The following is a 12870-nucleotide window of genomic DNA, read 5'->3' on the forward strand; positions in this document are numbered from 1 at the left end:
CAACACGCCCCCCGCCCCCCCCCCCCCCTCGCCTCCCTTTTACAAGCTAGTAGATGAACAGTTGCTGGAGTCTGCACTGTCCTTTGTGATCTTGTACTGGACAGGAAGTTCAGGGAAGCTGAGCTGAGAGACTTGGAAGCAGCTGTTCAGAAACATGATGATTTCTAAGTGTCTGGGCAAAAATTTAAAGAAATGCTTTGCTGTATATATTTGTTTGAGAGTTTACTACTACTTTACGTCTAGGGGGGTAGAGGAATAAACTGTAATATGTACCTTATTCCTCATGTTGTACTATCGGCCTCTCAAAGCCTCTTCTCTATGGAGCTCAAAGCTGGCCAATCTAACCTCATCACATGCAATGTAGGACCAATAGCCCTGCACTGTACATGAGGAAGGCAAGAGACTGCCAACAACTCCGAGCGTCAGAGAGAAGAGAAAAGCGCTGGTGGCCGGGGGAATGAGTTAAGTAATACAGTCCTTTCCTCCACCCCCTAGACTTAAAGGAGAACTATTGGGAGAGTAAAATATACTCTTCATAATACTTAGAGCCGGTGTGCGACACTGCAGCTGTCACACGTCAGCTCCATAGATCAATGCGTGTGTCAACCTAGATAGGATATGTACGATGCGGAATCCGACACACTGTTTGATTTTGAATGTGTAGACGTTGCAGCTGAAAAAAACGCAACCTAACGAAAATTCCACAGCAGATTTCACCAGTTTCCATAACATATGGCATGTGGAGGAGGTGGTCTGGTGTCTTTACAAGCTCCCCGCACTATGGTCACAAGTGTCCTGCAAATGAGAGGAAGGAAACTATTCAATCTCATCCAAGATCAAAGCCTGACAGAGAACGAGCATGTTGCACAACTGGCCTTGCTAGGAAATTGGAGGAAAGTTATTTACAAAGACACCAACTGTCCTTCCTTAGGAGAGGCAGCCCTTATCTTAGGCTCCAAATCCCTCTGTAAAAACACACACACCGCAACACACACACACACGGCAACTGTGCCTCTTTTGAGTCTGGTGTAGAGACAGCTATAATTTGTACGAATTAAAGATGAACTCTGGGCAGATTTTGGATTAAAAAGCACCAATAATGCGATTGTTTATTAAAACAATTATTTTAAAGGCCTGATACACACGGGTATGCACACTACTAAAGAGATCTGCTCCATGGAGGAACAGACGCAGCTTGTAATCGCATGCAGCCGCCTGTGCGTCCCTATGAGAGGTTGCGGTTACACGCCGGCCTGAATCTACACATCCGTTCAGGTATGGGTTCCCCACACTCGGACACAGACTGTCTGCAGCCATGTAGCGTGTGGAGATGTCCTCCCTTAGGGATGTACAGGCGGCTGCACGCATTTACATGCTGCACCTATCCCTCCCAGGAGCAGGTCTCTGCAGGGGCATGCATGCCTGGGTGAATGAAGCCTTAACATTACCAGACTGCGTCCCCATCAGGGAGATTCACTCTTTCTAAGGCCCCATTGACATCTTTTGCGCATGTGAATGCGGGTAACCCGGTTCCAATTTTTGTTAATCGCACCCCAACTGCAGCGAATAAGATGCACTCCTGATGTGCACAAAAAACGCATATAAAAAAGGTGCCATCAAAAAATGCTAAAGCTACACGAGCTTCTTTGCTGCGTTTGTCACTTGTAGAGTAGCCCATTGAAATAAATGGACACACAACAGACATGGCAAAACATGCAAAAACATTGCATGTGGAACGCACATGCCAAATGTGAAGGGGGGCCAATTGTCCTGATCACCAATGTCACCAGGAATGAAAATAAGGCTAAATCCAAAATTCAGAGTTGCCACACGGATGGGGGAAAAACTGACAGCAAGTTGAACCTTCACCTATTGTATGCAAAATGAAAAAGAAAAATGTTTTGGCTACAGATATTAGTATTTAAGTATGACAATGTTATACAAGGAAGATCAAGCTGCCCTTTCATGTGACTGTCGGGATGGGCTAGTGGCAAAGTCATGAGAGAAAATAGAGAAGCGAGAAACCACAGAGTCTGGTTTTCAACAAGATACTGATCTGCCACATTCAACTATATGAAGAAAGTTTGAGAACTATGAGGCGAGTGCTTTGTTCCCCATGGCCCCTGTGTGTGTTGTAAAAGTAGTCACCACTCCAAGCTCACTCCTGTGATAGACTATAATGTCATGTTTGGTTTACTCATTTGTATTGCGATTGTAGTCCATCACAGAAGTGAGCTTGGAGCGGTGACTCGCCACTTTTCTAGCAGCTCAGTCCTATGTTTTAATCAGTGAAAGCCAGCCACAAGGCAGGCTGCTATACTAGAACACATAGTGCTTTGGAAATTGTCATTTAGTGCATTTTTTTGATAAAAGAAAGATGGCATGCCTATTTAGAAAAAAGGTATAGAACATTACTTTAAAAACATTTTAAAAAAATGATCCAAACTCATTGTAGTTTCCCTTAAATTCAACAGATGGTGCCCCACATGACTATTTATATAGATACAGAAATGAATGGATATTTCCGGTTCTCCTTTAAAATGTATCCAACATGCCACTTATATTTTCAGTGGATAAAAGGTACATTTACCACTTCCTGTACATTCAGGTTTTCAAGTTATACCTGCTCTTAAAGGGGAACTATGGGGTCAGAGTTTTTTTTGTCCGTAGTTCTCCTAAGGGTAACGGGAGGACACAAACTAGGGTCCTCCAGTCACCCAAAGCTCAGTATACCGCGAGCTACCGAGACGCCGCAGCCAGAACGGATCCCGACAATTATGTCTGGATCCACCCAGCTGCGTGAGTGACAGCTGGCTCAGCCTATCTAGAGGCAGAGCCAGCTGTACCCGCCCCCTCCTCCGTCCATTCCGCCCGTCAGCGCTGGAGGATCGGAGCGGGGGGGGGGATCCATGCAGGGAGCCGTGAGTGACACTCATGGCTCTCTGCACAGATAGATCGAGCAGTGAGCGAGCGACGGTATGTGTTCACTCACTTCCCGATCTATTGAGCCAGCGTGTGACAGTTTCATTGTCACACGTCGGCTCGAACTATGAGGCTGAGTGACTTTCACTCGCCTCATAGTTCTCCTTTAAAGCTGTAACTCTGGGCAAGCAAATATGAACTAAATACAAGAGTCAAGTATGTTTTTACTAGAATCTTGGTGTGATTTGTGTATTTCTTCCAGATCTCTGCCTCTGTGCAGGAGCTTCCTGTACTAAAGACCAGTGAGTGCTGATCTCTCTCCTTGTGCAGGGTGACTGGTATCTGCCCCTTACTGTAGTTATCTGTAGGCAGCCTATAGTGGGTGGGGCCTACAGCTCTGTGATGATGTCACTGCTAGTTTTACAAGGTAATAACTCTGTTTGTAAAGGCATTTGAAGAATAGATTTAAACAAACAGTCTCAAATGTTACATCTTTTAATCACGCCTCAGCTCATTTTTTCAAGCATTATTGAGACACGGCTTTCACTAGGCAGAGGGTCACGGTGCTTGGTACACATGTTTATTCCCAGGACTCTCCTATTATTTCCCAACGTGTTTGATTTCTGCAGTGCGCAAACCTTTTATCACTAATGTACGTTACGCACACACATATAATTATGGTCTGCCCTAATCTGTATTGTCTGACAACTGTTCACATTCATCTGTGTGCAACATCCCTCCAAAGTCATGAGCAGCCCATATCCAGATATTATTCAACGACATTTTGACCTACTTATAATGCTGTCCTGCTTTATGATTAGAAAAAAATTATTACACGCCACAAGTTTTCTTTCTCTGCTCATCTCAGCAGAATTCTCCATCACACGGCGGAAAGCTGAACCGTCACAGTAGTGAGATCACCGTGTCCATTGTCTGCCAAACACAAAGCTCGAGTGCACAAGGAGGAATACAAGGAGTGGTCTCTGCTTCTCCAGAGTTCAAAACAAAATTGGATCCGAACCAGGAAAAAAAGAAAGCTGCGAGTCATCCACCGCTTATTATTATTAGTAGTAGTATTAGACAGTGACAGTGTGGAGCCGGGAGAAAACAGCTCAGCTATAGGGTGACCGGAGTCACCAACTGTCCCTTATTAAAGCGACACTAAAATCGGGCTAAATCTTAAAAATCCATTCAAGTTCCATAACTATTAACAAAAATGTATCTTATTTGTGTATCACTCGGCTGTAGATCCTCAAATCATCTCTGAATTGGTGCTGACACTGTCCTTCCTTCTGGAGGGGGGCTACTTTTGTTCCCCATGGTCCTTGTGTGTGATGTAAAGTAACCATCTTTCCCATGATGGACTACAATCTCAATACAAATAAGTAAACTAAACATGAGATTGTAGTCCATCACGGGAGATTATATATAACTAACATTACAATACCTATATATATATTTATTTTTTTCCTATTTGGAACACTTACAAAAATGAACACAACACACAAATACATTAGGCACTATTAAAACACACTTTTGCCCCTTCTCCCATGGCTTGGAGTAATGAGCCTGTAGACAATGCTCAGTGGCTTCAAATGACATCATACATGAAGCTCTGCAGACAGCACAGCTGCTGTCAATCAAACCTTGGAGGGTTGGCTGGGGCCGTGACACCTGAATCTGCGTTCAGGACTACAGGCACAACGTGCGTCAGTGCGGCGTGCTGTAGCTCCCAACTCAGGAGAAGAGATGCACATGGACTACGCTAGGACAGATCTGCTTCCGTGCTTGGCGCCGTCAGTTTGAAATAGAAACCAAGGGAAACTGTCAGGATCAGCGGGTATTTAAAAGAAACATAGGCAATAAAACAAAACTTGACAGGCTTAATTTTATAGGGGGGAGGGGTTATAACACAATATACATATATGGAGTTTTATTTTTGGGGTAAAAATGTTGTGTGCATGCTGGACAAAGCAACAGGTGCGCTTTATTAGCAAATTCTCGCTTTTCCGTCACATTGCCCAATTCAGCAGCTGGGACAAGGAAAACTCCAGGTATGGAGAAGCATGTGACTAACTCCACTTCCTGTCATGTGACAATGGCGCTTAGTGATTGGTCTCGCACTGTCACATTGGGGTGGGGAGTGTCCTAAGCCTGTGTAAGCTCTGACTATAGTGACTCAAAGCATATGGATGGAGGGGAGCGTTAGAGGAAACTTCTTGCCTTTCTCAGCACGTGTAAAAATCAGGTTCATTTGAAATCTTCGGAACAGGCACATATGCTGGATGAATCCAGTGCTGTCACTTATGTACTGAATTTAAAGAAGACCTCCGAGCATGTTAAACATTAACCCCTGCAGTGGGGCTACCCCCGCACTGCAAGGATTAACAGTTTGTTGTGGTCTAGGTGTAAAATAAAGATATACTCACCTGACCCTCTGTCCTGTCTGGCTGCTAGACTGGTCTCCGCAGTCTCTTCTCCCCTGGGCTCTGACTGTCTAATGACCCATGACATCATCATGTCCATCCACTTACATTGCGCGTGAGGGCGCCAAGGGACATTCCACAGCCGGAGCGGATGGAGACAGAGGTGAGCGGTTACTGTCACAGGACTGAGGATTGGATGAGTATATCTTATTTATTTTAGACCCCGTAGACAAAGAGCAGCACTTAACCCTTGCAGTGCGGGGGGAGCCCCACTGCAAGGGTTAACGTTCAATATGCCTGGAGTCTTTCTTTAGGATTATGTACGTGTCACAATGGTGACATCTGTTGCAATCAGCAGGAGATCCATGTACAGATCCCCCCCTCCTGATCAGACTGTGTGAAAGGGACTTGCATAGCGAGTCAGGTTGATAAAAAAAAAGTCTTAATTCCACCTGCAGAGGAAAAATTGCCCTGAGTAGAACCCTATGCCCACAGACAGCCACAGTCCATACAGAGGAAGGCAACACCAAACCCGATAAATCATCATGTGGCCTGACACTAAACTCAGGAGATAAAACTTAAAAATGAATTCAAGTACCCCAACTATTCACAAAGATGTATCTGATGTATCACTCGGCTGAAGATCCTCAAATCATCTCTGAATTGGTGCTGACACTGTCCTTCCTTCTGGAGGGTGGCTACCTTTGTTCCCCATAGTCCTGTGTGTGTTGTAAAGTAGTCACCGCTCCAAGCTCACTGCCATGATGGACTACAATCTCAATACAAATTAGTAAACAAAGCAGCATGAGCTTGTAGTCCATCACAGGAGCGAGCTTGGAGCAGTGACTACTTTACAACACACACAGGGACCATGGGGAACAAAAGTAGCCCCCCTCCAGAAGGAAGGACAGTGTCAGCACCAATTCAGAGATGATTTGAGGATCTACAGCCGAGTGACACACAAATAACATACATTTCTGTTAATAGTTCAGGTCCTTGAATGGATTTGAAAGATTTACCTCCTGAGTTTAGTGTCACTTTATCCGCCGCGGCTAAACAAAGTATACATTGTGCACAGAAATGTTTTTTTTTTTAAAGGATGCAGAACTTCGATTTACAGACATAGGGCCCACTTCTGTGCACGGATCCTCTGCTGATCACAGATGTCTTGTGATGGAGGAAAAAAACTGCAGTTACCGGACGCCATGTCAGTCTACGGGGGAGACGAATCTATACGGACATGTGTCCATTCACATCAGATTCCCCCCAATCCAGTGACACAGAACTCTGATCTGTCTGTATTCCCGGACTTGGTCGGAGGGTAACCGCATGTAAACAGATGACCGTAGACTTACATTGGGCATCCAATCGGGTCCACTTGAAAAACTGACAGGCGGACCATAGAGAGAAAGCGGCAAGTGTGACGCAAAGTATCCTATATAATCGTATACAGGAGCCGCCGCGTATCACATCCCAGGAAGAAAGAATTCTGCCGCACTGACGTGTCTGGAAAGTATCCCAAACACCAAAATCTGACTTTGTATTGACACCTGCGACTTCCTTCACAGCCCTCAGTGTGGCCAGACATAGAGGACTATTCACCAACACACATTCACCATCATATTCACACACACTTTGTCCATGTGTCAGTAATGTGAAGCCTCAGGTTACATCTCTGTTAGATCAGCACAAAGACACAGAAAACTGGACGGAACCTTTCCCGATGCTCGGGTCATGACGTCCTCATTATTACACGGCGGCGCAGATCCTGATCACCCGACTGCGCAGATCCTGATCACGCCGCTGCGCAGTGCTTTATCACGCCGCTGCGCAGAGCCTTATCACGCCGCTGCGCAGAGCCTTATCACGCCGCTGGGCAGAGCCTTATCACGCCGCTGCGCAGATCCTGATCACGCCGCTGCGCAGATCCTGATCACGCCGCTGCGCAGATCATTATTATCTATCATACAATCTATGTCTCATATACACAATGTATACGCTGTTGCTACTTCCATATCACAATCTGTGTGTTCTCAGACCCCGGAGTGTATGACCACCCCAACAATGGGCTCCGCTCATCTGCTCCATAGAAGGTGTTCAGTTTTATCCGTGTGATAAGAAACCTCTCTAGACTAGGGCTGGGCAACCCCAGGCCTCCAGCTGTGGTGAAACTACAAATGCCAGCATGCCTCTGTCTCTGGGAGTCATGCATGTAACGGTCCGTCTTGCAATGCCTCATGGGACTTGTAGTTCCACAACCGTTGGAGGGAAGGAGTTGCCCAGACCTGGACTAGATGGATCAGTGGGGTTTGGGGCTCATTCATGGACGGAACCTTTCCCGATGCTCGGGACATGACGTCCTCATTATTACACGGCGGCGCAGATCCTGATCACCCGACTGCGCAGATCCTGATCACGCCGCTGCGCAGAGCCTTATCACGCCGCTGCGCAGAGCCTTATCACGCCGCTGGGCAGAGCCTTATCACGCCGCTGCGCAGATCCTGATCACGCCGCTGCGCAGATCCTGATCACGCCGCTGCGCAGATCATTATTATCTATCATACAATCTATGTCTCATATACACAATGTATACGCTGTTGCTACTTCCATATCACAATCTGTGTGTTCTCAGACCCCGGAGTGTATGACCACCCCAACAATGGGCTCCGCTCATCTGCTCCATAGAAGGTGTTCAGTTTTATCCGTGTGATAAGAAACCTCTCTAGACTAGGGCTGGGCAACCCCAGGCCTCCAGCTGTGGTGAAACTACAAATGCCAGCATGCCTCTGTCTCTGGGAGTCATGCATGTAACGGTCCGTCTTGCAATGCCTCATGGGACTTGTAGTTCCACAACCGTTGGAGGGAAGGAGTTGCCCAGACCTGGACTAGATGGATCAGTGGGGTTTGGGGCTCATTCACATCAGGTGTGTTGATCTGCAACGACCAATGGAAGCTGAACACATGGACACGCTACAATCATGTGTTGTCTATGTGCTCCGTTCACACCACATGTGAGGAGAAGTGTGAACATGCCGCATGCAATGCATAGAAAACGATGTGTGTACAATAAGACGTTTGTTATGTGGACCCTCAATGTGACATGTACAGAAACCAAGCACAGTACAGACCCAGCACAACGCATGGAAACACCAGGACATGGTATGGATGTGCCTTTAATTCCTAACGCTGGCCATACACTGTACAATATGCTTCAGATTCACCCAATCTCTGCAATCTGAGGACCCACCTAACCTATCCAATCACACAGCCTCTTGAATTCCATGGATGGTAGATGTAGGTTGTACAATCAGATCGCATAGTGTGTGTGCTCAGACATTTTCATGGAATGTGTGTTGTGTGACCTTCCGATCTGTATCGCTGTATTGTATTGCCGGGGGTACAATACAGCGGAGCATGTTACAAGGTGGATGGTGAGTCGGTGGACTGGCAGTGTGATGGAGGACTTACCTGCCTGGCACAGCACCCAGCAGACATGGTCCGGGCAGGCGGGCGGCTCGGTGCGAGTGATGATCGCTCCCCGATGTCCCGGGGTGACACACACAGCTGAGCGGAGGGCGGTGATCCCAAGCTCGGGGACGCCCGATGTGTACTGGAGCGGCTTCCGCTGTCGTCATAGCAGGAGGATCGAGGGGGCGGGGATGTCACTGTGCCATCCACTCCACATGGAGTGGACCAACCACATGAGGGATCACAGGGGAGATCGGGGACCCCCGCACTGGGCTCACCCGTCACCCCTCCGATCCGACTCCTCACTCCTTCTATAAATACATCATCCTCTGAGCCGAGTGTATTATATACACAGCGATCCACTGAACGTGTATATAGCGAGCGATCCACTGAACGTGTGTATACACAGCAGCGATCCACTGAACGTGTATATAGGGAGCGATCCACTGAACGTGTATATAGGGAACGATCCACTGAACACGTATACAGGGAGCGATCCACTGAACGTGTATATAGGGAGTGATCCACTGAACGTGTATATAGGGAGTGATCCACTGAACGTGTATATAGCGAGCGATCCACTGAACGTGTATATAGGGACTGCTCCACTGAACGTGTATATAGGGAGTGATCCACTGAACTGGTATATAGGGAGTGATCCACTGAACGTGTATATAGCGAGCGATCCACTGAACGTGTATATAGGGAGTGATCCACTGAACGTGTATATAGGGAGTGATCCACTGAACGTGTATATAGGGAGTGATCCACTGAACGTGTATATAGCGAGCGATCCACTGAACGTGTATATAGGGAGTGATCCACTGAACGTGTATATAGGGAGTGATCCACTGAACGTGTATATAGGGAGTGATCCACTGAACGTGTATATAGGGAGTGATCCACTGAACGTGTATATAGCGAGCGATCCACTGAACGTGTATATAGCGAGCGATCCACTGAACGTGTATATAGGGAGTGATCCACTGAACGTGTATATAGGGAGTGATCCACTGAACGTGTATATAGGGAGTGATCCACTGAACGTGTATATAGGGAGTGATCCACTGAACGTGTATATAGCGAGCGATCCACTGAACGTGTATATAGCGAGCGATCCACTGAACGTGTATATAGGGAGTGATCCACTGAACGTGTATATAGGGAGTGATCCACTGAACGTGTATATAGGGAGTGATCCACTGAACGTGTATATAGGGAGTGATCCACTGAACGTGTATATAGCGAGCGATCCACTGAACGTGTATATAGCGAGCGATCCACTGAACGTGTATATAGGGAGTGATCCACTGAACGTGTATATAGGGAGTGATCCACTGAACGTGTATATAGGGAGTGATCCACTGAACGTGTATATAGGGAGTGATCCACTGAACGTGTATATAGCGAGCGATCCACTGAACGTGTATATAGCGAGCGATCCACTGAACGTGTATATAGGGAGTGATCCACTGAACGTGTATATAGGGAGTGATCCACTGAACGTGTATATAGGGAGTGATCCACTGAACGTGTATATAGGGAGTGATCCACTGAACGTGTATATAGCGAGCGATCCACTGAACGTGTATATAGCGAGCGATCCACTGAACGTGTATATAGGGAGTGATCCACTGAACGTGTATATAGGGAGTGATCCACTGAACGTGTATATAGGGAGTGATCCACTGAACGTGTATATAGGGAGTGATCCACTGAACGTGTATATAGCGAGCGATCCACTGAACGTGTATATAGCGAGCGATCCACTGAACGTGTATATAGGGAGTGATCCACTGAACGTGTATATAGGGAGTGATCCACTGAACGTGTATATAGGGAGTGATCCACTGAACGTGTATATAGGGAGTGATCCACTGAACGTGTATATAGCGAGCGATCCACTGAACGTGTATATAGCGAGCGATCCACTGAACGTGTATATAGGGAGTGATCCACTGAACGTGTATATAGGGAGTGATCCACTGAACGTGTATATAGGGAGTGATCCACTGAACGTGTATATAGGGAGTGATCCACTGAACGTGTATATAGCGAGCGATCCACTGAACGTGTATAGACACAGCAGCGATCCACTGAACGTGTATAGACACAGCAGCGATCCACTGAACGTGTATAGACACAGCAGCGATCCACTGAACGTGCATATACACAGCGATCAACAAAATAGACAATACACCAAAATCTCCTGCAGGACTACAAACCTCAGCAAGTCCCTATACAAAAATAATCCACACTAATATGCTATCAAGTGCTCAGTAAAAAATAACATAATAATAGTAAAAAAAACCATTAGGGTTAGGTAATGTTAGTAAAATAATAAATAGTAACAGTAATAACTCCTTAAAATAGAACTGAAGCCAACACTTGTTTTTGGATAGAGTAGGAGCGTTATAGCCTTATCAGCTTTTTTTCTGCCATATGTGTCCTATCGGGAAGATTTCTTATCTATTCCTGTTCTGGTGACAACCCAAAATGTGGGATTTTCTTTACTTTTCACTTTCAGCAACAACAGTCACCAGGACAAATAGAGAGGGTGAATCTCTGCAAAGGGGGCACAGACAGAAATAAAGACCTGACAGGTGATCTAATCCCCCCCCTCCCCCACCCATCCAATTATAAAAAGAAAGTTGTAGCTTCAGCTGCACTTTAACCACTTGCTGACCGCTGTGTTTACACCCCCCTCCTGGCCAGGCCATTTTTCAGTATTCAGCGCTGCGGTAATTTGACTGGCGTTTATTTCGTCATGCAACACTGTACAAAATTAATTTTATACCATTTGTTGTGGAGACAGAGCTTTCTTTCGGTGGTATTTAATCACCACTGGCGGGTTTTATTTTTTACCATAAGAAAAAACTTACCAAAAAAAAAAGTACCACAAATTTGGAAAAAAAACGTTTCCTATGTTATGTTATAAAACATTTATTATTACCCAATTTTTTGGTAAAATATAAAAGGCCGGCTCACGTCGGGTAAATAGACACCAAACATGTCAAGCCTTCAAATTGCGTGCGCCCGTAAAAACGTAAAAAAACTACCACACCCAAAATTGGCTATAGGCGACGCTTTAAAAGCTTTTACCGCTTATCAGTTTAGTGTTATCAGTGATTGATGGCCATAAAATGATTGCTCTCACTCCAATCTGAACATGTGCGGCACAATTGTCATTTTCACATGTATGTTGTTGTATGTGCATGTATGCGGGGGCAGGAGACTATAAAAAACGTTTTTGTTTTAAAAAAAATGTTTTATTTATACTTTTTTTTTTTACTACTTTTTTTACATTTAGCTTTATTGCTATCACATAAGGGGCTAACAAGCCCCCAATGTAATAACACAGATACAGTGACAGGTCCTCTTTATGGACACATCCGGGGTCTATAAGGGACCCATGAAGCAGAGATCTGCTTCAGCAACTTCTCAAGCTGGAGAGTGACACAAGAATGCGGAAGTGATGTAGTATACATCACTTCCGCATTCTGACATCGGAGAGCGGACCGGAGGGAGATTGTGTACCGATCTTCCCCAGCTTCTTCTCTGGCTACAGCGGCCGGAGAAATGACAGAGTAACACTGGAAGTGATATAATACACATCACTTGCACTTTCAGTCCGTTGGGCGTGTGCTGATCTCCCTCCAATCCTGGCAAGGAGACCCGCCGTGCAGGTTCCGGGCCAGCACGGGGGGACAGCAGAGCCCGGGATAGCTGGCAGCGGAGGAGAGGGCTGCACACTCCCACATATTTACGAGTGATCGGGCGGCTCTATAGCCACCCTAACATTTGTATGTACCAGACGTTACCGGCTGTTTAAAACTTGTACTGTGTCCTGCTTGTGCGCAAAAGGTGGGGGTTTATGAGCAGGAAAAGCGCCGTACATGTACAGCATCGGGGCATCCCAATGTAAATCCCGCCTAGACAAGCGGTCAGGAAACTACAAATTCTGTCTGAGGGATGGGGAAGGAAGCAGAAGATACTTTTGAAATTAGGTGAAGTTCCACTTTAAATCATAGTCCTTGTGTGTCCATAGTGATTT

At 46.1% G+C, this 12870-nt stretch overlaps 1 protein-coding gene across 1 annotated transcript in view; it reads right to left on the reverse strand.

Annotated features, from left to right (window-relative positions):
- SERINC5 (serine incorporator 5) overlaps positions 1 to 8864 on the reverse strand; it is a 54126-nt gene extending 45262 nt beyond the window's left edge. The window contains exon 1 of the mRNA XM_018569197.1: positions 8817 to 8864. Within this exon, the coding sequence (XP_018424699.1) occupies positions 8817 to 8843 (27 nt within the window). The 5' untranslated portion in view covers positions 8844 to 8864. The remainder of the gene's footprint in view (positions 1 to 8816) is intronic.
- Positions 8865 to 12870: the final 4006 nt, after the last annotated feature.

Source organism: Nanorana parkeri, unplaced genomic scaffold, assembly GCF_000935625.1.
Source record: "Nanorana parkeri isolate BGI_ZX_2015 unplaced genomic scaffold, ASM93562v1 scaffold34, whole genome shotgun sequence".
In the NCBI taxonomy this organism is placed as follows: domain Eukaryota; kingdom Metazoa; phylum Chordata; class Amphibia; order Anura; family Dicroglossidae; genus Nanorana; species Nanorana parkeri.